The sequence below is a fragment of the Zerene cesonia genome, chromosome 17 (genome assembly GCF_012273895.1).
Source record: "Zerene cesonia ecotype Mississippi chromosome 17, Zerene_cesonia_1.1, whole genome shotgun sequence".
NCBI classification, from domain to species: Eukaryota; Metazoa; Arthropoda; class Insecta; order Lepidoptera; family Pieridae; genus Zerene; species Zerene cesonia.
The window spans coordinates 9,674,302-9,701,014 of record NC_052118.1 but is presented as its reverse complement, the minus strand read 5'-3'; the positions used below and the strand labels follow the sequence as shown (position 1 = coordinate 9,701,014).

General features: G+C 34.1%; 1 protein-coding gene across 1 annotated transcript in view; it reads right to left on the bottom strand.

Annotated features, from left to right (window-relative positions):
* Positions 1-1,543: 1,543 nt before the first annotated feature.
* The window catches only part of LOC119833641 (protein O-mannosyl-transferase TMTC1-like), a 118,040-nt gene continuing 92,870 nt past the window's right edge, over positions 1,544-26,713 (bottom strand). Inside the window, exons 3-15 of the mRNA XM_038357738.1 lie at positions 20,399-20,576; positions 19,105-19,178; positions 16,886-17,023; positions 11,928-12,104; positions 10,354-10,543; positions 8,919-9,040; positions 8,539-8,703; positions 7,496-7,609; positions 5,469-5,612; positions 3,639-3,838; positions 3,374-3,533; positions 2,400-2,520; positions 1,544-2,059 (exon numbers count right to left, since the gene is read on the bottom strand). Of these exons, the coding sequence (XP_038213666.1) occupies positions 1,763-2,059; positions 2,400-2,520; positions 3,374-3,533; positions 3,639-3,838; positions 5,469-5,612; positions 7,496-7,609; positions 8,539-8,703; positions 8,919-9,040; positions 10,354-10,543; positions 11,928-12,104; positions 16,886-17,023; positions 19,105-19,178; positions 20,399-20,576 (2,080 nt within the window). The 3' untranslated portion in view covers positions 1,544-1,762. The remainder of the gene's footprint in view (positions 2,060-2,399; positions 2,521-3,373; positions 3,534-3,638; positions 3,839-5,468; positions 5,613-7,495; positions 7,610-8,538; positions 8,704-8,918; positions 9,041-10,353; positions 10,544-11,927; positions 12,105-16,885; positions 17,024-19,104; positions 19,179-20,398; positions 20,577-26,713) is intronic.

Below are 26,713 nucleotides of genomic sequence, written 5' to 3'. Positions count from 1 at the left end.
AAATTAGTTTACAGTAGTTGAGAATAAAATACAATTAAAGACCTATGATCGAGCTACGTCCCGAAAACATTTCCAGAAATTTCTTTTTCTGAGTAATGAAGAAATTATATGGATAATTTATACACGGGCACTAAATTGAATGTCTCAAAAATAAAGAAATATAATAAACTCTATAGTAAAATCCTATATTGTTTATATAAAATTACTCCTATTAGTGTGCGACAATGACAAAGTTAAATTTATAAAAAATTTATAAATTCTGCCATAAGATTAAACATCACCTGTTTTTTATATTATTTAATATACTAGCCACTCATCCCAGCTCCAGCCGAGTCGACCCGCGATACAAGACAATATAAATTATAGCATATGACATTCACAGGTAACGTGGTATTGGTAAAAGAATTTTTGAAAATAGTTTAATAGATCCAGAACACTTTAGTAAATATACAGGTAGATCCACCCTACCCATGAACAAATTCACAATCTTTATAATCACACTAATCATACTAATATTATAAATGTGAAAGTTTGTTCATTTGGATATTTGCCCATAAATCAAGCCGAAACTACTAAACTGATTTTGATGAAATTTGGTATGCAGACAGAGTATGAACTGACTTGGGTGATTGGATACTTACTATCCCGATTAAATGCTCCCTTGACAAAAAACAGGAATTCTAATATCGAACGTCGAGTATAGTATACGAATATATTAATAAGGAAAAAACAGCTTATGGGAAGAGAAAAGAAAACAGGTGATACAATCACAGTAATATCGAGCTATGTAACTTTCGAGACCTTATACTAAAGTAGAAACCGTGCATGGTGTATGCTTAAACGCCACATGTCTGTCAAAAATATAGTTTTTCATTTTCTCTACAAAATCCTTAACTAAATTAGTTGTCTATCTAATTCAATGCAGTTGTGATAATTCACGAATGGTTAAATAGATATCTAATATGTATTTTTAAATTTATTATCAAAAACGGAAATCATTGAATCAATTCCTCATATAATTCCTTGCTTTTTCTCATTTCTTTACTGTTTATTTATGACAACAGGCTGTTATTTTAAACGTTTAAAAAAGATGAATTAAAAATGTAATAAATATCCATTTTCCATCAAGTTTGTTAATATACCAATAATTACTGGCTTCTTATTATTCGCTAATATTGAATAATTGTACTTGTATTGTATTAATTGTATGTACTTAGATATAAGGTTAGGTTAAATGTTAGATTTAATAAACAATTTGATTTGATTTGATTTGAATTATGAGAATTTGTCATAGATTGATAAGTCTATTTATTAACTTATTATTTTCAAAACAATTAGACCTTATTGAAGATTTATGAAACACTGAAGTTTATAACACGAAAAGAGTGGAATTTTTAAATGAATACTGCTTTAATTATAACAATATCTATATTATTTTCAATTTATGCAATTCACATAAAAAACTACAATTATAATTTTCCATGAATTTTATCACTTCAAGTAAAACCCTTTCAATCGACTCACTAATTAAGCTAAATAGATATTTAAACAGGTGTTGAAGTAGTACAGGGAATAGATAGGATGAAAATATTATTTACAAATTAACACTTCAATTCCAGTCTTCAATTCCAACTGAACTACAATAAGCTATGATTAAAGCATAAAACCATTCGTGAATTACCCAAACCCAGCTCTTAATGTAACCTTGCGATATTGTCAGCGTAACTTATCTAGCATCACTCAATAGTTCATTATAACTGTTTCAAAATGTTTTCATTAAAATGTGCTCCCCGTATTGGCCAAGCTTGGGCAGTATGTCGTCCTTCTTGCTGTCCCTATGCGTACACTTCTTTTTCAGTCCTATCTCTGATTTGTTATGTGTAGTCTTTAACTGCGTTGCTATGGAAACGTTACGTTTTTTAACACACGATTTGAACTCACAGCTAGCTTTAGTTTTAGCACTCTCACTTAAATGTTCCCCGCGCGTTTTCACTTTCGGAATTTCCTCTTTTATCGTCTCGACGTTTAGTTGTTTGTGATCCAGGCACGTTGTCGATTTCTGTGGGAAAACTTTGTGTTTAAGTTCCGTTCAAAGTATAATTGAATTGTACTATTTCTGATTAATACTTTATGTTATAGTAATTGAAACTGAATCCATACAAAAGAATGAATTTAACGATAATTTCCAAAGTTCTATCAGGCTTCTTTTAAAGCTAATCAACCTCTAATATTTCGTCGACACAATTACCTACTACAAGTAATGACCATATTATCAGTGCAAACATCTTTTACACATTCAAATTCAGGATTTGTTAAAATTGGTTAGAATTTCTTATAAATGTATATACATCATGTATTTACATTTATCTCGAGAATAGAATTAAAATTTGTCAACTCACAGTGGGATTAACAGCTTTCGTATAGATCTGGACTCGTCCTTCGAGCTCCATTTTCAATGACCAGTCTCTCCAGTACATATGGGACGCCGCGCTGGGCCTTCCGCGACGCCACGTGTGCCATCTATATGAAAGATTTATTGAAGATATCTTTTAGATTTCATACAAATTAATGCTCAGTGAAGATGATTGGTTACAGAAGGGAAATCTAACATAAACGTGGAGATATGTAAGTGGTAGAATAAAGTTTCTTCATGCAATCTTCAAGGCAAGCAACATAATATCAAATAGGGTAGTGACTGCCTAATTTTGATTATGGAAATCAATACTATGGCCATGATATGTACCATTTTTATATGCCGATAATGCTGGATAAACACGAATACCTTTGTCGCCTGTATATCATATAACAAACTAGAAAAACTTCAAGGCACATTTCGTACATTCTCATATCTCTTTAGACTTTGCACTCTGTAGTCGCATGCCTGTTGACAATAATTGTCATCAATATAATACAAATGCATGACAAAAGCCAAGTTTTATTTACGTTGAAGTGTCGTAGCTGAAATATTGTCAATACACCGATAGGATCCGCGGAGAATACAAACAAAGCTAATTGAAAATCAATGGCGCTCCGGCCGAGCACGTTTGTTAAAACATATTGTTTTATAAATTCCTTTGTAGTGAATATTAATTTCCATCGGGTTTTCCGGATATTTTATTGGGCTATTTTAGTGGACATGAGCTATTTGTGTGCATTCAGAGGTGTTCTTAATTTGATTTTGATTTAATATGTAGATCATAAGGGAGTTTTTTTTTGTTGAATGTGTATTTAAATAAGACAAGAGGCATGTTGTACAAATTGTACACAGCTAAAAGATAGGCCGATTTTGCGGCAGGTGAGCTTTATATTCCTGGTCAGCAACTGTAGCACCTTCGAGCGCTGGCCGAGCGTGCGGCAGACGAGCGTTATGCACCTGGTCAGCAGCTGTAACACCCTGGAGCGCTGGCCAAGCGCGCGGCAGGCGAGCGCGGCGCCGCGGAAGGCTAGCAGGTCGGCGCGCGGCGCGTGCGGTCTGGTAAGGAAGCTCAGTCGCGTCGCCTCCAGGTAGTACTTGACGGCTGCACTGTGCAGACCTGGCAGGGTTACATACAGACGCATTCAAATAATAGTTCTAAATATGCATATGACATAAAATAACGAAACAATCGAACACAAAAGTTTTCCAATTTGACAATCACCTCTACTTCGCCACCAGTTGCCGTATATGATATAATGCTCCCAGTTATTCGGTTCCAGGTCCACTAACGTCTTCAGTATGTCTAGTTTCTCCAACTCCGGTTTCAAAGACAGTAGTTCTACGTGGGCTTGTACGAAGCGAGGGTGCAGGGAAATACATCGCTCCAACATTCTCACGGCTTGCTCGGGGCGACCAGTTTTCCTGAATAAGTTCGAGACTTTAAAACTCGTAAGCACATTGTGGAGTAGCTATGCCACAGGGTAACAAACATGGCGGTAATTTTGTTAGTTGTTTAAAATAAGTTTGCCTTGTAGACACGTAGGTTGCCTGGATACTGCACGGCTCACATGTAGAAAACTACATGACAATTATAGATGGTGTGTTTATTCATCTAAGAATTAATCCAGAATTTCCTAATAAAGCAACATGCGTTTTTATAACTCTTTTATTAGCTTCATCTGTATACTTGTATGTTACCGAATCCTGTAAAATCGACTAGGACCCACTTAAAATGGACAAATTTTACTCAAACTTGTTCTTTTATTAATTATCGGGGACCACACAATAAATTGATGAGTTTATCTTATTGTCCTGATTAGGATCGCCGGGATTAAACATTTTCCCTACTTATACCCTGAATACGTCTGCAAGTAAGACAATTTAAGCGATATATTAAAGTGTTTTTTTTATTAATTTTTCTTTACTATCCTTATTTGTTTAAAATTTTTACTACCCCATCCAAAACGACCGAAAAATTAAATACAAAATTAATCACTGAATGAGTTATCTTAACGAACTTTCATACAAAATTACGTGGGGTAATTTTATATGAAAGTTTGGGGGATATAACATAAGATATAACTTAACATGGAAAATAATTTTCAACGGGCAATAAAATATAAGTAAAATTTTAAGGTTGTAGCATGAATTTTGTATCGAAACGCTCGCTATAACAGCAGTCACTTGTATTCAAACTCTATTCTGTAAATTATAAAAACGAAACATGTCCTAGCATTAAAATTATGTTTGATACAGAGAGCTGTCACAATTTACTTTAAAAACTGTTATTTTTTTTTTTGTTCGGTTCTCGCTTGTACGATTCATTTAGTTATATAAATAAAAAATAAATGTAGTTTTAATATTAAGTAATAAAATTTCTGTATTTTTATTTAGTTCTAAGGAAAATATACAGCATTCAACAAAAGGTATAGCTACAACGAGTAATTTAATTTAACAGTTCTTAAGAAAATCTGATTTATCACAAACAAAAACCGTATATTTCGTTTCTACGAAAAGAAAAAAGTAAAGAACATATTTATTTTTCAGATTCCTATAAAACCTGAACAATATTCTTTCTGAGAAGAAACAGAAGATACCATTGGTATAATGTACTTTGGTAAAAAAATAAAAAAATAAATATAAGCTGCTTCCATATAAGCACTTATAATACGAACAAACGTCAAACGCAATATTTTAAACTGCTGATCCCACATTGAAAACTTTCAGCATTTACTCACAAAACTATAAGTCTATATAAAAGTCAGTTTCAGGGGAAATCGGGAAATATGAGGCATATTTACACAGGAAGAGTTAATATAAATTTTAGAATATTCTACAGTTGCAATAATACTGCGCTAGTATATCGTGATACAAGGTCAAGTCCGTTTTTAAAGGGTACGGGATAAGGAAAATATTGACGACTGGAAAGTAGGAATGGACTGGGAAGGGTAAGGAAAAGGAAACTGGCCTCCAAAAGTAGAAATCTGTCGAATTACATTATATATCTGCGGTATTTAATAATTATTGCATGGCAATAACAAATTATACTCACTTATACAGCTTCCCTAGATTATAATGCGCATTAACGTGATACTTATTGTAGCGGATTGCTTGCAAGAAGTGGTGTTCAGCATTCTCAGAGCCCGTCACCAGGGTTCCGATGTTGTTATGAGCGCTGGCGTATGTCGGCCACAGCCTGGGAGAAAGCAAGTATCAGAATATCAAGGTATGTCATATCGCATGGGAAAGACGAATTGAGAGGAACATATTAACATGGTCTTCAAGGTTAGAGTGAACTGGTAGCTTCCAGAGAAACGCGCTTCTTCTTAGACGACATCTACGAACGACCGGGTAGTCATTTATCGTGATTGAAATAACATAAACTATCCTACCTTTTAAATTGGATCAAACTGCACATGGTGTGCAAATTTGTTTAAAATAGATTGAGTAGTTTAGGAGTCCATCACTGACAAACAATGTGACACGTATTTTATATAGTATATTAAGATGGAAAAGTGACAGGTAACACCAAATACGTCGCATCGCATACAAGAACAGCCAAGAGATCCAACGGAACAAGCAAAAAAGTTAAACATAACACAATTATATTCCTTCCCATTGTGAAAGCTCCTTGCATCCCGCAGGTACGTATGTTAATCTTAACATATTACATTTCTGTTTGAAATTCATACGCCAGACGTACTTTTGTAGCCCGGGCACGTATCTTAACATAGCTGAATTGCAATACCTGTCTAGTTCGAGCTTGAACCACTGAAGAATTTGAATTAACTTAATTTCGGAGTACTTAGCATGAATTGTATGGAGTTTTCTGACTGAATTATCAGGAATTCAGTTAAAAGTGGATATTTTTCATTCGATTGATAAAAGAACTCATATCAAGATTAAATACAAAGAAACAAAAACACCGAAAGTGAGTGGGTTGTCACATAAAACAATCATTATTTTGAATTCGTAGCTATAATCATTACCGTCCCTGATACTGGTTACAAAGACTGGATGTCTCCTAAACTACGTCTATCGCAACAGAACTAAGCTAAGAACTCTAAGATATCACATCACATTCATATTTCAATAAAAATTACTACATTTAAATATATTTATGCCCCAGGATCTGTATTGTATTAAGATACACAATAACAATCACGTATATTAATCTTCGTTAGCATTTGGCAAAAAAACACGTTCTGCATGGTAACCCAAATCCTACTCATATTATAAATATGAAAGTAACTATAGCTGTCTGTGTCTTCTCAAACGCCAATACATCTGAATCGATTTGGATGAAATTTGGTATATAGTTAGAACCCGAAAAAGGACACTCATCATCAGAGTCGTTTTTTACCCGAATGTCCTATGGAAATGGTCTAATGGGAAAACTACCAATTTTTCCTAGTACGCAGGCGAAGCCGCGGGCGGAAAGCTAGTCATAAATAACAATGAATCCATAGTTAGCATACAATACCTACATCAGTCAGTAATTAACATGAAAACTAAATAACACAAAATGTATGCTATAATTACTCCACCAATTTGTAAAGGAATCGTAGCGTAGTCGAACAATGCCGATTGAATATTGCTTCTCATTGAAGTAAGTGTTCAAGCTTGTTACTATGATTGTGTACAATGTTAATTATAAAGCAGTTAAAACACAATTATGCCAACTAAACACTGCTGACATTTATATAGAAACTAGCTGCACCCGGCAAACGCTGTTCTGCCTTACTCTTATCGTTTAGTGGTATGAAAAATAGATGTTAGCCGATTCTCAGACCTACCCAATATGCTTACCAAATTTCAGAGGAATCGGTCAAGCCGTTTCGGAGGAGTATAGAGACTAACATTGTGACACGAGAATTTTATATATAAGATATGACTATAAATAGAAACACTGTTAGCATTAACAAGTAAAATCAGAGAAAACAACAGAAAAAACATACCAGAGAATAGCAGAAGAAGAAGAAAACTAAAATGCAAATATAACTTCTACGAAAGGAAATAGCAAGCACACAAAAGCTTATCAAAGTATCTCAGGTCCCATTAAAATATCTCATTACAAACCTCAAAGCTTCTTTATAATGTTTGATGGCGGTCTCTTGTTGCTCGGTTTCGCGAAGGAAGTTGCCCAAGTTGTAGTGTAGTTTGGCGTTTTGCGGCAAGCTGGCTAAATCCGCGCTGGAACAAAATGCATTACGTCGCATTTATCATTCGAAGCGCTCAAATCTCGTCACATGATAGTTGTGGAAACTTCTGGAATATTCGGTGAAGTGTATGCGGGATGATTTTTTTGTTCTAAATTCGAAATGACGACTAAGATATCTGTGTAATGTAAAATGTTGTGATGTTATATTTTAATGAGTATTGTGCATTAAATCGTTTTAGAATTTAAATTGCATTATGTGGATGTCTATTTGGCAGAGTGTATTTTGGAATAAACGTAGATATATCGTTCAGAATTCGGCGTCACATTTTTCAAATGTTTCAAGTGTTAAAAGATCGACAATTTACATTTGATGGATAAAACGCTGCAAGCTCGAGACATACTTTTCTTAAATTTAAATGCAAATATCCAGAGGTAAATAGTATTCAAATTACGTCCCATTTATCATTTGCTCTGTTCGAATTTCTTCATAAGACGTATTTTCTAATAGACTCTTGAAAATTTGACATGTAAATTTACACCAGATTGATATCTCGGCGTCTAACGTTCAAATGGTTTACTCATGCAGTGATGGCAATGTGTATGTGTGCGAAATGAGCAGACTTCCGTTTGGATATAAGGCAGCATAAGTTTTTTTTGTCCCATAAACGGGAAACTGAGCTGGTGGTTCGCCTGGTGGCAAGCGATCACCACCGACCATGAACATTCGCAGAGGTAGTGCGTCTTCGAATGCGCTGCCCGCGCTATAGGAGAAACGGATAAGGAAAGGATTTACGACAAGACAGAGGGAATGGACTGGGAAAGGTGAGGGAAAGGTAAAAAGCCTTCGGCTTCTACAGCATTCTACTATTCCACGCCGGTGTTCCATGGGTGTGTGGAAACATTCGTGCGGAAACATGCTCGACTCTCACATTCTAATTATGTCATGTGGACCCTCACTCACCGCAGCAGAGTGGCCCGGTCGCGCCAGTCCGCGTTGCGGCGGTGCGTGCGCGCCACGCCGCTCGCTGCGAGCGCCGCCAGCCCCACCACGAGTAGCGCCCGCCAGCCCGGCTTCGAGTACCACATCAGTTGGACGCCGTACGCTGTTATTATTACGCTACCCACGCTGTTAACGAGGATTCGTGTTATCGGATTTTTATATGAAAATGTAGATTCTAAATTCAGACTGCTTAAATTAATATAATAATTGCTTTGTGGATAAACTCTATGAAAAAAAAAACTATGGAATCAATTTCATTTTAAAATCTAGTTTATTACAAAGGGTAATTTGAAAAGTACTTTCAAATATCTATTAGCTCAGGCATTAACAACTCTAAATACCTTGGTATATATAGCACTCGTTCAGCGATTACAAATCCAACGGTGACCAGTAAATTGCTAGCTGGTACGAATGGTATGACCAGCAGCAGAAGGCCGACCACAGCTGGCGTATGCCTTTGAACCTGGGGTCAAACGAAATAGGTTGGTATTCATAGAATTTTATAATTATTTGCTAAGGTAACACAGTTTAATACGACATTTAAAGATCAAATACTTTCAGTACTCATAACTCAGTTCAGAATCAGTACAAAGGTACATGTCACAATATGGTTGCTTTATTACAATATTTTGTATTACAAAACAAAGTTCGGTTGGTGGACTAAAAAGGATGAATTACCCATAAATATACGTTAGATTTTGGTTACATTTTAATACACATTATACTACTGATTAAGTAATCTAGTTTTGTTATTTGACATTACATATATCGATGAATTCTCCCGTATACTAGAAGTTTATTAGTCCTCTACTCTCTATAAGCATTGTAAATGATATGGAAATTACGTAATCGTGAAATTATTGAATCAATATAAATAGAATAATTTTAAACATTGCGATTGTTTACGCGCGGCGACCATCACCTTACGCTCTTCTGTTGGTTGTGGTATAAAAAATGTTACCTTAATAGTATGAATAGTCTAGTACATTATTTTATGCATTTGAATATACCAACAACGTTTTATTATTTAATGTATGTGATGATAGATATTATTACAATAGCTGGCAAGAATCGATAAAAAACAAATTACGCTTAAAAAACATAAAGTTAATGGAAACTGTGGCGCTCGAAAGCCTAAATATAAAACTCATTAGCGTTATAAATGAGTTGTCATATACATAAGATTTAAAATAAAAACCCCCGAATTCTCGTAAAAAAGATTAAACATCAATCAACATTATTAATTCGAGCAAATATGAAGGGTACCCTTTCGGAGGTCGTATTCAGGCAATTACTTTTGGCCAAATAAATATTTGTGTTTCATATAAATTCCTTCAAGGGCTATTTAAATTTATTGTTGTATTTGTGCGATGAAACATAAGAGTTAAATGACCATAAAAAACGTATGCAGACAAGAAATTATTATGAAGCGTACAAGTCGGACAAATTAGAAACCTGAGTAGTATTCAATTTGTAGCAAAAAGCAATTTCATTTAGTTATTCTGTAATGGTTGATATCGCTTAGAAAAGGCGGACGGACAGAATATATTTGTAGTGGTAGTATAATTTGTTATTTCTTACTAAGAACACATAAATATTTTATAATAATTTAACATTTGATAGTATATTATAGTATACACTTTATACTAATAATAGTGAAGAAATATTTGGTATAACCGCCAACTGAAATATTAATCATAAGAATCTAAGTAAGTTTTAAAATATATTTAGTATCCTAAAAAACAAGATATTTAACCCTCTAATATTGTACTCTACCTCCAAATCCGTCATGCACCTATATCCCAACAGCAGTAAAGTACCAAACGCGGCGCACGTCAGAAGGTTCCTGGGATCCCAGCCACTGGTGATGAGGGGCACGGATCCCATCTGCCAGTCGTGGCTGAGGGTCCAGGGGCACAGGAGCAACCACCAGTTGAACGCGGCGAGGTAACAGAACGTCATCAATCTGTAAATGTATCTTATTCAGCACAAAATTTCATTGATGTGGAAAGATCTTGAGACGCGTAGAACTCTAATAGATAACTAGATAACTTAAATACACTCTTAGCAGGCTCTTATAGTTGTAAGTTTTCTATTATGCACTACTGAGCTACACGTTGTTATTTTTTTTTTTGACGTGACAACGTCTTAAATTAGGTTACGGCTCGGAGGCTCTCATGAAAAAGTGTTGCGCCCGGTAACGTTACGATGAGTCACCGAACTATGATCGGTCCGCCGCGCGCGCAGCGCTAGAGAATTAGGCGCATTGAATCGGCGCGTGCTTGTGTCTCTGTCTCTGTCTTTTTAGTAAACAAAATATAATATTTTCTTTAGTTAAAAGTTGTGCAATTCTTATTTTCATTCAATTCCTTGTTCCTATTGTGCAATTTAATAATATTCATATCAATAAATATTCTACCGAGAAAAAGACGTCACGTAAAAAGCTTCGCCCGTAAAACCGACTTTACAGGCAACCATTTTTTATTGTGGGATAGGGAAGCGCTTGACTTCCATCTCGCCTGCTGGTAAGCGCAGATGTAGTCTAAGATGGAGCGCGCTTCCCTAGGAGGTACCTGTTCACTCTACTTTTGAAGATCCCCAGATTATACCCGTCAGGGAACACAGTACTGAGACTCAGGAAGCATGTTCCAGTCCCTTACGGTTCGAATAAAGAATGTAGAGTCGAATCGCTTAGTCTGGCTATATTGATTTATACATTATGCATTGATTATAAGTTAAAACTACGGATACTTTAATCTCTAACAATATAATTTATCATGATATAATGCTCATACATCGTACAGTCGAATTCTATATTGTTTCAATACCTAAGACACCTGATGGCAAAGCTTTGACCTCGTATTTAGTTTTATACACAAGGACAAGTAAATTATTATTGCAATGGACGCCAATGCGCCTCGACTCCCCGTTATCCCATAAAGCTTCTAAATTGTATTTGATGAAAGACGTATTTCCGAAATAATAGAATCGCTCAAATAAATTTGAAATTTAATTCAAACTCATTGACGGTAACGCAAACTTTATCCAGGATCTTACAATAGAAAACAAATTTGGACCGAGTTAGGAGTTGGCAACGATACAATGGAGGTTAAATTAGTGCCAAGTAAAAGCAAGTTCTCAATGGAAAATGTATTATTTAGTCATTAATGGCTATTATCGTGATTTTTAACACGCGATAGATTAATATAAAATATCGAATTGGACGGATGAAGGGAGTAGATTATCATTGAAGTTCATTGATTAATTATTAGTTTGTTTTTCCAGCTATTGATGAACTTATTTCAAATAAGGACAATTTTTTAAACTAGTCGGAAACGCTTCGAACTTACCTCACAAGGAAGCTTGGATGAAACGCAGCAGGGTTGTCTTGCGGAGAAAAAACCGGCCACGTCCCTTGCAAAAGCGCGAGTCTCACGCTTATCAACAGTGCGAGAGATACCACTATCTTAATTGTCCTGATTGACAACCCTGTACATTTCTTCTCGATCTTCAATGTACATATTGACCTGTTAAAAGAATTTGTGTCAGATTATACTATAGTAGTTTAGTAGTAGTATAGTAGTGTGACGTAAGAGTTCGTGAAATAATTAGATGTTTTGTCTCAAATTTAGATTATAAAACGTACTATCGTTAGGTGTTATTTTTTACAAATATCGTGATATATGAACAACAATACGTAGTACATATATCAAATGTAACCGTTACAAACCGTTTTTGATTTATTTCTTAATAGAGAAAACGCATCCTAACGGAAAACGAGTTTTAACGGTAACATATACATTTTCGAATTAGAAAAGGATGGTAATATATTTCACCAAGTCTCCCATTTGAATATTCATGGATAAAACAAATGAAGTAAAGAAGGTTAGGCAACTGGAAAGTTGTTCTGTGCACTGCAAAACTGTTTGATTCCGATTATTGTACATCGAGTCTTAAACTCTTTTACATATTCCAATCGGATAAATTCGTCAACTTTTCTCCAAAGCAATTTACTTCTAACAATTTAAAACCTTACATTCTTTGCATAATATTATGTACATGAAATAAGACAATACTTTAAGAGAGATTAAAAAGTCTTCTATCCTTTTAATCTTTTATGCAATCTATTTTTAGATGTACTGTAGTTCTTGAAATGTACAATAAAAATATAAACAAATTGAGTGCATTTTCTTACAACGGCGGCGTTCTTCAAATATAGCTTGAGCTTTTTATTATTTCATTTCCAGGAACAAATTACCAGTTATAAACTACAATATAAATTTCGCACTGGTTTTTTGTGTGTGTGGGGGTGTGGTACTTCCCCTGTGTGAGCTAGCCCAATTCGTGCCTAAACGTGTTTGACTCCCACATTAACATGTTTTTTTTATGTTTGACATACTTAAATAAACAAACACCACAACCAGAAGCGAGACAATTTTAAAAACACGTTACTACAATAATAAATAAGGTCAAGTATGAGTCGGACTAGCAATATTAAGAGTTCCGTACAAATAAGCTTACAAACAACTAAAGAAAAGTTTGTCACTCACATGTTAAATCTTGAAATGCTAACAGACGGACATGACAGACAGACGGACATGTGACATATTACATATACGGACATATAGACGGACAGAAAAGTTTTTATAGATTTGTTTTACCCTTTATGTACGGAACCCTGAAAATATCACAATTGTGTTACTTTTGACAAGCGTTTTTATTCAAAAATAATACACTAAACAACTTATTCAAAACCTTCAACATCATCATCATCACCGAAACCCTAACTTAGATAAAACCGTGCCAACTACTCAAATTTCCTTCACATGTAAACATTATCTCATTTGGAAGTTACATAACAACCGTTAATCAGTTTTATCCCGCTCAAAATATGCGCACAAAATACACATAAAACGGTAAATCATTTGAATTCGACAAATAATTACGTGCAGAGTCGTATGATTTCAATTTATATTGAGAGCTGTAAAAACAATGGTATTTATGATTGTGCTAACGATAATATTTAGAAAGAAAGAAAAGCAGTGGTGGCTCAGTGGTGAGAACCTCGGACTTCAAAATCGATAAGTCGGGGTTCAACACGGGGCGAGCGTGCAGGAAATAAATCGATTTTTTCAATTTACCTGCTTAAAACGGTGAAGTTAAACATCGTGAGGAAACCGACAAGTCCAAGAATCAAAAGTTCGACGGCATGTGACATCTGCCAACCCGCACTTGACTAGGTGGATTACGGCCTGAACCCTGATAGGAGGCCTGTGTCCCAGCAGTGGGAACATATACGAGCTGATGATGATAACGATAGATAATATTAAACACTAGCTATAACCTGCGTAGTCATTCGCGTGGTACCCGGGTAAAATCTAGCCTCTGTGCTAATCCAGACTGTAATTTAGATCTGTACCAAATTTCATAAAGATACGATAAGCTGTGTTGCGTGAAAGAGTAACACTATCCATCATTACTAACAAACTTCCGCGTTTATAATATTAGTAGGATGCATTCTTATAATGTAAAGCTAGTGAATTTATTTGAGCACGCTTATCTCAGGAACTACTGGACAGACTTTAAAACTTTTTTTACATGATGTACAACGGGCGACGCCGGGGTGGACACCTAGTTATTTGATAATTAGCTTGAATACCTACCGGATTTGATATATTAGCTGTTCTTGTCTTCAGACAAGCTAAAGGTAACAGAGACCATACATCCTTGTTGCTAGACTGCCTAAGGAAACATCTTAAGCGATTTGGTTTGAAGTTTTGAAAATTATCAACACAATTTAGAATGATTTAGTATGCAACATCGTGCTTAAATTGATTAAGCATTTACAGATCTTTCGATTTTGAAAAATACTTCGGCAAACAGACAAATGTTTAATTATTTTTTATTCTGTTTCCTTAATGGACCGAATATTATATTATATAATTTTTATCATAACATATTACCAGTGAAAAAATAAATGTATTATATACAACAAATCAAATTAAATGTTTAATTAATAATATATACACGCTATATGAAAAGTTTTAAGACTTAGCTCAAAATAATCTTTGATTCCAACAGTACCCGGAATGTTAAAAGCGTAAGTATTTCAAAGGAAAAATGGATTAAGGCCAAAATTGTGAAACATAATTTAATCTGATGTTACCGTCAACTTTAGAATCCTTAAGGATTTGAGGCCATTATTTATATAAGATCATTTTTAAAGTGTTCTTTTATTTTAAATAAAACTCTTCCATTTGAACATTATTTTAAAACGTTAAACTGAAATTTACACAATCAATAACAACAGTTATTGACTGCCCCTTTAGTGTAATGGTTAACGTTTTAGGACTGAGTTATATTCCCGATGGGGACTACAAGAAATATTTCAGGACACGGAAGTATAACCATCTAAATATCTGTAATGAAAATATCAGTATAACCATGTATAAAGCAGCTACATGTGCTAGTGGAGCACGCTTCGACACGAAATGGGCCAGTTCGCACCGGGGAAGAAAACTGTCTGCAACGAACCATACGCTTCTCCAAATGTTCAAGGTCGGTGGTAGCGCTTAACATTATCCAACCCACCAGCTCCATAGCCGACGGTGACATAAAAGAAATCCGCGCCATACCCCACTAAGAGGACACGAGATTTCATTTTTATCGATACTAAACAATTTAGCACCTACGTAATCAGTTAAATGTAACATAATTTACTGGCATGGCACTGCCCCCACCTGGACAAGCCCAGCGAAGTAAGACAGGCACTGACTACTTTTCTCGAACCATTCGTTACTATATGAAATAATATAATAAATTAATAACTTTTATATCTTAAGACCACGAAACGGCCGAAGAACTTATATTAACTAAGTTATAGAGTTTGTTTAATTAGCGCTTGTAGAGTTGAACCGTGTTGAGTTAGAACCTTAGCTCTACACGAGATCTGATATCTTATTGACAGTATAAGTACAAAGTACAAGAAGTGAAGAAATACTGGCAACATTTTGACATGTAAATGCTGGATAATATTATTAGTTACTAATTTCGCATTTTAATACAAATTATGATGATAGTCTCAACCTGAGAACCATGTACTATATACCAATACACCAACGCATTCAAATATATTATTATAATGTACCTACAGATCCACCATACTGGAACGTTATTCATTTAAATTCTAGCATATAAATTATTTTTAATTATATAAATTCGAAAATACTAACAAATAAATTACTCAATTATTAAGAGTGGTTTTGAAATATAATTGAATTTCAAGATATCGTAGTATTTCCTACAGTACAATTCACATTTACAATATGTTTTTATAGCAAACATTCATTTTTTTCTTCTATTTTTTTAACGATAGAATAAACATTACCCATTTTTGAGGTAAAATTCTGCGAAACTCAGTCTTTGTATAATATAAATAAGATGAAGACATCAAAACCATGTTTATTATAAAGTGAAACTTTCATACAACAGATAATGTTCTAAAATAAATGCTTTGCAAAGCTTTCAGTGAATAGCTTCAAAGAAGTAATTATTCCTTAATAAAACATCAATAATTATAACATGACATGGGAAGCTTCTTGTATCTTATTAAGGAATTGAGGAGAGGCGGCGAAATTTCTATTAAATAATTAATAAGCCAGCCTTTCATGTGAAATGTAAATTTTCTTGTAGCAACGAGTGAATGTATGCCGTAATTTATATAATATTCAATTAAAATATTAAAATAGGTTTCCTTTCATCTCACTGAGCGTTACCGTAAGTATGTTAAGACTTTCTTTAAATACATTCGGTACTAATTATCTTGAACGGTGTGCCTCGGGGTATTACACTGGGGCCCATGTTTTTCCTGATCTACATAACTCAGGAAAGTTTTGGTATGACATTTAAATTTGTATGATTTTGTGTAGTGGCTACGCGATACTATATATTCGGATTTTAATGAAGAAATAACATTGTGATGGATATAAGTCTAATGTAGAAACTATGTAACATCTTATATTCGTTTTCGTGTGAAAATATTGAATTAGTTAAAATTATACGATATTTAGTAGGGTAGAGCAGTATTTAGTTTCCGTAGGGTTGCTGGCCATAATTGGCAACAAAGAGCTACCGACCAGGCTCAATGGCGTGCCTTAGGAGAGACCTATATCCAGCAGTGGATAATTAAGGGCTGATGACGATGATGAATTATACGATATTTATTTTCCATTGAGTTTATAAAAAAAAACGCCGCTATCAGCTAGTAAATAAAAAAATATCAAAAAATTATAAACGATAAGCTACATACCTTTTAACGAAGGGCCAACACCGGTAGAAGTCGATGGCTAGGTTAAGTACGAGGATAGTGATGCCTGTCTCCTTGGCCAGCATACTGAGGCCTCCGAGAATTACACTCAGCCATACACTCTTCTTATTGGTTGTAGGTCTAGAAATATGGAAGTGATTAGTACATATAAAAACGGTATAACAATAATGATTTTTTAACAAAAACCTAAACTGCCTTCAAATTGTCAGAACCAATTAATTTAAACGGGATTGGCAGGCACCAGCTTTCAAATAAAAACAGCTTTCGACTCATAAAAATCGGTTCACCCATTTAAAACATAAAAAGTAAGAAACACAAAAAAATACAGTCGAATTAATCAGCTCTTCCTTTTATCGGAGTCGTTTGAAAAAATATCCACCGAATATTGAGGATAGCTTTTAACTTAGTGAATCTTATACTAGAAGCAGCAAGCGAAAATGAAAAACGCTATAGTACTCTATACAATATTTTTCATTGAATTTAACATCTAAAATCTCTTATGTTGTGTTACTTTACAAATTAAATAGCAATTCTAATAAAAACATTTTTTAACAATTAACTTTAAGACCTAATCAAATGCTTTATCAAGATACAAAATAAAGTTAAAATGTAATTCATGCGAAAATTACCAAATCATTGGTACATAATTATTATTTATTGACGTATTGCGATTTAAATATAAATTTCCACGCTATTGGTCTGCTTTATAAACCTGCCAATATATTAAACTGAAATTTTAATATCGGGCAAATTAAATGCTTGATGGACATACCTTATTTCATTGAGCACTTCTCTTAATTAAACTATCGATGTTTGGAAACATGGTGTATGCAACGCTTATTCATTAAACAAAATGTTAATCATTTTCTGTCAAATTCCTCATCTGCATCGGCATTATATAAATAGCTTAATCATTTCTCGTAATAGTTTGTTTCAACGCCATAATCTCGGAAACTACTGGTTCAAATGCAATATTTTCAGTATACAATAGGTACTATTGTATTACATAGTGTACGATGTGAAACCGCGGGGCACAGCCAGTCCGTAATAAAGTAGACCAGTGAAATTTAAAACAATTTAACATACATTAAAAAAGTAACACAACAATAGCTACATAATAGAAATGAACACTGAAACGCCGCCTTATTTAACCGCTTACAATTCAGCGTTTGAACCATTTGGTCCCATTATTTTTCCCAACGATTTTAAAATTAGACCGTCATTATTTTCATTCAATCACGTTGAAATATAGGCAAATTGTAAATGGAGTTCAGGCTACCATTTATGGCTATTATCGGAATGGGTGTGGAGCTGAAAGTCCGATCAGGGCATTAAATATTAATTGAAAAACGCCATACGCTTTCACAGTTCGGCTAAATGTGATGATACACGGCTATATTGTTCCGAACAATAACTTTCAAATTTAAGGAAATTTTAACTGTATCAATGGATAAAAGGCGTTAAAATTCAGAAAATGGCACTAAAAGAAGTTTCAAGAATTGTACAAAAAGGCGATCAACTCATTTGCATCAATTGATTATTGTTTGATGTACGGAATCTAATTTGAATAAATTATTTAATTGATTTTTACGCGAATCCGACTATAACTTATTGTGGACATATAATTAATTATGGTACCAACTATGATATTATGAAGAATATAAAAAAAGTACAGCACAATTTTCAATAAAAAAAAGATCATCAAAATCGGTTTAGCCAGTTCAATTGACGAGATAATAATTACATTCATATTTGCCGTTCTTAAAAAATAATCACAGCAACCAAAACAGACACCCTAAAATATTACATTATTTTTTATGATAGAATAATGTTCATAAAATAGCTATGAAAGGGATGAGTGACAGCTGTCAGCAGGGTTGACATCAAAAAAGAGGCTGGAGTCTCAAAAGTTCGGCCCACGCAATACGGATCATGATACTACACAGTAAATATTACAAGAATATATTGGACCAAGCCAGTCGAATAATTACAATAGAACTTCACTTCAGGTTAGTCCCTTTAATTGTACACTCATACTACAAATGGTGACATTATTTATTCAATACTGACATAAATTCTAATGGATTAGGTCATAGGTTTGCCATGCTATAATTATGCATGGAAAGCCTATATAATTAGAAATGATATCCAAAGAAATTAATAGTAAAACCTTGAAGCAGAATTAGAAATGATAAACTTACCTATGATACACCAATAGCGAAGATAGAAAAAATATACACGCCAACACATCCGCTCGCCCCACTACGCCCGCAACCTGCAGGAAAAACATCTGATTATCCTTCCTACTTATACTTATAACTTATCCTACTTCCTATTCTACTAATATCATAAATGCGAAAGTTTATAAGGATGTGTGTGTGTTTGTTGCTCTTTCACGCAAAAACTACTGAACCGATTGCAATGAAATTAGGTACGTAGACAGCTGGACAACTGGAATAATATATAGGCAACTTTTTATCCCGATATTCCTACAGGATACGGACTTACGCGGGTGAAACCGCGGGGCGCAGCTGCTTACATAATAAAGGACGAAAATAAGAAACTCGATGACTATCTAAAAAGTGGGTAAGAAAGAGTATGGTTAAAAAAAATAACGACAATTATGCAAAATAACAATTCAACGGCCATAGAAATTTATTCGCTAACGTATCCCTTGCGTCTTCACTTGATGAACTCGTATGTGAACTATCTGAATTGTAATTCATGAAAATACAATAATTCATTATATGAAGGAAACACTTCTAAATATGGACAAAAATGATAATCACCGCTTATTAATATTGAGATTCATAAATTGTACGTATAGTTTTTATTAATATATGAGTAAAACAGGAAAGGGAGCTCTAAGAATTTAATAGAAGAATAATAAAAACAGCATTTATATTTATCACTGACGTGACAATATTTTTGACACACGAAAATTAAATAAACGCGGTTATTTAAAAGAATAATAAACATTCGTATGACAGCTGTCATGGACAATACATTATTTTGTTGCCAGCGCAAATTTTATTATTAAAATCTTAGCTAGTATTATAACATGAAAAATGTAACATGTAAAAATTTCATATATTATGGTAATCCCTACTAATATTAGTAATGGTAAATATAACTCTATCTGTCTGCACTGCATTTTGCACGCCTGAACCAATTTCAAAGAAAATACTGAACTTGGCAAATAGATGAAACTTATTGCCATTATGGAAGAGAAAAAAAAAGAAAAGAAAATACTGAAATGTCACACAATTATTTTCCCGCCAAAGCCGGTATCTTTTAAAATATTTTTTTTTTCAATTACCACTTCAGTATGGACAGCAAAATATAAGCCCAGCGAGTGCTGCAAACGGACGATTCAACCGCGCGATAGTATAACACGCGCGGCCGTCGAACGTCCAACATGCCGCTTGTAAAACGACACTGCTAGTATACCAACGCCACAGCAGGCGGCTTTGCTAATTATTTGTTTTTAGTTACCGCTTCAGTATGTACAGGGTGGACAGCAAACAGCAGCGCAGCGAGAGCCGCAAACGGGCGTTGCAGCCGCGCGATGGTGACGCACGCGCGGGCGACGAGCGCGCAACACGCCGCGTGTAAAACGACGTTACATGTATGCCACCACCACGGCCGGAGGCCAGCGAGGGCGTAGTTTAACCTGTAACAAGATCAGCATGTAATTAGTTTTTTAATCAGGTGAAAACAACATAATATGATAAATGATTTTAGGAAAAAACTCGAACCAAAAACGAGGAAGATACATAACGTATTATTTTCCGTTATCTTTTTAAATAATACCCATGTTATTTTTTATGATTAGCATATAAATACGCCCAAAGTAAAATTAAAGAAAGAGATTAATGTCATGAATCAACGATAGTTTTAGAGATTTGCTTTGTTAATCTTAGTATTTCTTTAACTATTTTGTCATTTTAGAGGATTCTTCGTAGTTTTCGAAGCTCTTGATGTTTTAATATCTACCTAAAATAACCGTGATATAGGTTTGTGATTTTAATTCGGGAAAACGACGCATTTTAATTATATATAAACACTTTCTCGTTTAAACATTGCTAAATGAACGCGCGCCCCAACCATACGTAGATTTCTAACGTTATTCTGGGTAAGTAAACTACATACTAAGACCTTTTTCCCGGCAATTTACCGCGCCGTGCGTGAAAAATTCTTTATAAAACTCCACGAACGCCTTTCATTTTGCCTTCCTTTCGAAGTGTACTTTTTACCCGCTCGTACGTGTAAGGTGCTTCACACTTTATACATGTTTTACTTGAAACCTAGTCCGTATAAAACGTTTAATTATTTGAAATGTAAACACAATTATTTAGAAGGTAAATTAGTGCTAATAAAACTATCAGCAGGGTTAAAACAACGTCTTAAAGCAGTACTAATTTCTGTATGGGAAAAACACAGAGACTGATTTTGTACTGCTTTAAGATGTTACGGAAACGCGCCAGGTTGTTGAAAATTTTAGTCGTGTCAGGGTATAGTTTGGTGGAAATTTCAGTGAAATCTTTTCAGCAATCAATCAGTATCAGAAAAATCCCCTTCCATTTTATTTAACCATAAAAACTGTTAAGAAATAAAAATTAACATTTTCCAATAAGTTATAAAAAATTCTTATATTTTTTGTTAAAAGAAACCGATCTGTTATAGAAAAAGCGGAATAAACCTGCCCCTTACCATTACCTTATTGGCCCATTAAGTGTTTCCCACATAACATTCTATAGACCAATAAAAAAATCCAATTTTTTTATCCAAATCTATTAACAAACATGAAAAGGCAATTCGAACAAACGATTAAAAGCAAATACGTGTAAAGATAACATGATTGGCACATGTCATTCGAATACCATATATTATTTATACCACACGACAATCCGACATGCAACTCGGCGCAGACGGCACGACACGACAGCGACACGTTATTTTTTTACAATATTAATAGCCACGACTGACAGTTTAGGAACTGGGATCACGCGACTTCCGCGGAAATATTAAATTGCATCATTATTTTGTGGGAAATCGCTGTTGTTTTAGGAAATAATACTAATGTTTTGCGTATTAAGAGCACATGCATACCATACTACATTTATTCTTCTATACTGATATTACAAGATGGGAAAGTTTCGTAAATTAGCCTGCTTCTAGGGGGGAGGAATCTTAACAAGTAATGTTCCGTTTAATTTTTAGTTTTATAGCATTGAAATGCTTTATAAATGAGAAATTTTGAAAGAATAGAAAAAAATTCTCAAGTAATGTTCCGTTCAAAAAAATTATTTCGCAGACTGAAGGCTATATAGGTGTGTCGTGGTTATTTTTTATCCCCGATTAATGGGCAAAACCAAGGCAAACGGCTGTTTCATTACACCCAAATAATTTAAGGTCTTACTACGTAAACCCTAAAATTTTCTAGGATGGAATAGAAACTAAATTATTACCGCTTGATCTTTAATGGCAATGGTGATGCAATGTACTATAACCAATATTGGGTAGTGGGGTTGTAGTCGATACTTGAATGCAAATAGATATAGTTATAAGCTACTCATTTCTATATATCTTCGTTTTATTTTTTACAAATTGTTATTACATTAAATGTGCGCTTTAGTATAATATGGAATGAATGATTCTGAATATAATAAATAAATACATCTAAAACCTCGATTTCATTATGTAACACTAACCACAACTGACAAAACTAATAAAATCAACACAGGCCAGACAAGTCATCAAAGTATGAGAAAAGATAAAAGACAGCTGATTGGTGTTCTACGATATCTAGCACGAAGCTATTAAAAAGCAATCAGGCAGCGGTGTCCGCACTGTCCCCGATGTGAAACTCCGATGGAGCCGGCCATAGATAACTACGTGTTATAGGGCGAATAGCGATATTACATTTGTCTATGGTAGATGTTATATTTAGAAGATACTTTGTTAAATTGTCAATGTTATTTTTAACAGATTTCTGTCTGAAGTGTGTGCTCTGAAGTAGATCTATTGAGGTTTAATAGACGGCACTGTATAATCTTAATTTTTTATACTTTTCTCCACTATATTGATTACTTTTTCCATTAATAATTGCCTATCGCAGACGTTTACTAGATGACTTTGATGTAACTGTGTTTGTTGCTATCTTGAAAGCATTATAATTGAATCACTAATGTCCTCAACAATGACGTCACACTTCGATGTAATATTATTATGCCTGATAAAAGTTTTGACGCTCACATATTTTATGAGTATTGATTAAATGTTTGTACGCATTATAGCTTGGAGACCGTGAGTTGGAACAAACGATTTTATTTTGTTGTGTTTTAAGACGTAAATAATATGTATTTAAAAGATTTTGTGGGCAAAATAATTCTGCCCCTCTGCATGATAATGATTGATATATGTTTTCAAAAGCTCTCATCTTCTGGTATATATTTTTGAAGGTGCGTTCCTCATTAAGCGATTTGCATGTATCCGTTATCTTTCTTGGACAGTGCAAATGTCGATATATTATGTGTTTTATCGGGATAAGTGACGTGGAATACAGTTGAGATAATATTGAATTTTAAATAAAATTTCAACCATCGGCTAGCTTTATAAATGAAAAATTAATTCCATACATAGGTTAGGACCCCGTCTCATGGTCGTATTTATACTATATTTTTTTTTCGTTAACAAAACATTTTAATGCCATAAAATTTACAAATAAAATAAATTGTTCACATTATAACGAAATTGCGTGTGAAATTTAATTTAGAATTTACATTTTCCGATTGATTTGGCTGAGTGCATAATTAAATTCGTTCGCACGATCCGAAAATAATAGAATTATAATAACTAAAATGCAAATCAAATATTTGTTCCATCAGAATTCAATGAACGACGGCTTATTTTGAGCGTGAATATAACTCGCGTATTACATTATAGCCCGCTATATGCGGTGTAGCCATCACGTACTTACGTGTTTTATAATAATTTTATTAAATCTAATATTATATGCAAATGCAAGTCAAATGTATAGACAATATTATATAAATAATGATGGACAATCAACCTAGAGAAGAAAAGGTATCATAACATTCAAAACATCATCTAGTTCCTCATATTTTCATATTCTAATATGGAAGTCGAGTAAACTCTGGCATGAAATAGACCTCGCACTGGGAAAGATACCCCAACCCTTCAGAAAAACGGCGTGAAATAGTATCATGCGAATGCATCTGTGTTTCTTTTGGTGAGCCGGAAGCCCTATTCCTTTTTCTCACCATACCTTTATTTCCATCGCCAATCTTTACTCCCTGAATTTTGTAACTTATTTGATTACTCCTTAAAGCGGGCAACACATTGAGGCCCCACCTCTACAAATGATCATTGGCGGTTGTGATCGCTAACCATCAAGCAAAACACCAGTTCAGTTGCCAGTTCTAAATTAAAAAAAAGCTACAAATAAAATCAACCAATAACGTTACAAATTTACAAATTCTTATTTCAAAGCCTCACAAAATATGAACGACGAGTACACGCGAGCTGCTGCGGTTTCATTAGCGAAGACAGCGGTCTACGAGAACCAATTTAAAACTTAACATGAAGGTGAAATGCCTGAGGTATATAATTTAAGTTCGTATAAGCGGTTCCGCAGTTCTCTTGCAACAATGTTCTACTTCGCAAGCTTTGAATAGCTGGATCGCTGAGGTAATACTGTCTATCCTAACTTGTTCAGTGTTTTACACACAGTGTTAAGCACGGGTTATGCGCTATGGTAATTGTTCTGGCGTCGCTATTGTATGTTGTTAAAGTAGTTAAAAAAAAACTCAAAAGCGCGCTATATTGATAGAATCAACTATATTGTCTCCTTTGGTAATTGGATAAAATTGCGAATCACGAAATTATTGTATTCTCACCGATACTTGATAAGTGTACAAAGTTTGAATTAAGTTTCAATTGTGGTGCTGAAATATATCTTAAAAGATTTATTGATAATTGATATAGTAAGGGACAGACAAATGGATATAATGACCTGTTTAACTATTAATACATATCACAAACATTAAATAAACGAAACATTAACTTAAACAATAATTTTCTACACGATCACCGTCCCTGGGACCACTCCAAATGACAACTATAAACTCATACAAGAACAGAATAACGTCAACCAGTTGAAAGCTCAGAGTTATTCTACTAATATTATAAATGCGAAAGTTTGTAAGGATGTGTGTGTGTTTGTTGTTCTTTCATGCAAAAACTACTGAACCAATTGCAATGAAATTTGGTACGTAGCTGGACAACTGGAATAACATATGGCCAATTTTTTATACCGATATTCCTACGGGATACGGACTTACGCGGGCGAAGATGCGCGGCGCAGCTAGTTGAGCAATAAAGCCAAAAAATACACTCGAATTAGTGAACCTCCTGTTTTGGGTCGTCGATTAAAAAATACAACGAAGACAAGAAATAAATGTGTACATTATATTTTCATCTACTTACTGTAACACAAAACCTCATCATTCGCCATTGTACCATATTTAATTACAAAAAATACCATGACAATGCATTCTTCATTCAAACAATGACGTCACCACGCTATTTACAGCTATTCAGCTAGTCCTGTGAAATATGCACTGGGAGTGAGACCGATGGAATGACATTTGAAAAATGGATCTCCCCGACACGATGACACTTTTGTTCGTTCATTCATTACGAAGCGTCATTATCTATTTCTAGTAAGTTTACATTGTTCCGGTATTGTTTTGTGTTTAATTAAGTCGGTTAATTGGTAATGTGTTGTATTAAGTTGGTGTAGCAAGGTAGGGCTGATTGTAGGGTTAATGGGAAAAAGAGATTGTTCGGGTCTTGATTCAAATGTTGTTTCTTTGAATTGCTCACACACACACACACATTTTGTACAATACAACATTTCTTTTCATTTTCTCTTCTTTTTATCACCTTCCTTAGGCTATTATGAACGCATTAAAACCAAATTTATCTAAATCAGCCCAGCCATTCTCCAGTTGAAGCGAGATTAACCAGCAATTGATTTTATTCATATAGGAAATAAACAATTTAATGGAATACACACACCTCATAAATACATAACATTTAATATATTACGTTTTAAAACATTCCAAGACAATTTAAAAAAAAAATAAGGCAACTCGACGCAAAGAAGACGTCATATTCTTGTATTACTAGTTGCTATAACTATTTATAATTTATTGCCCCAATAACATTGTCTGAAACTAAAACTTTCCTTAATCATTTTTGTATTCAAAAGCCCCAACACTACATTTAAATTATTCATACGACAATATTCAAAAATAGCTTGCCTACCACTGATTTCCTTTATGCTGGTTTCAAGGATAATTATTGCTTGAATTAGTTATTATTCTTCTGTATTTACACACAAAGCTTGTTGGGAATAATTAGCTATCTATTAAAATGATCTTTAAATAGAATAATACAAAGGTATATCAGAATAAATCATGCACAGATAAAGTTTAAATGTTGTGAGATCAATACCAATAAAAGATACATAAAAAAAGTTGTAATTTTGTTAACAAACGGATACGTATTAGGGCAATCGATTTTGCTTCTGTAAAGTGTAACATCCTACTTCCTATCCTATCCTACTATTCCTACTTTCCTTCTAATATTAAAAAGGAGAGACGATTGTAAGGATGTGTGTGTGTTTGTTACTCTTTCGCGCAAAAACTGAACCGATTGCAATGAAATTTGGTACGTAGACAGCTGGACAACTGGAATAACATATAGGCAACTTTTTATCCC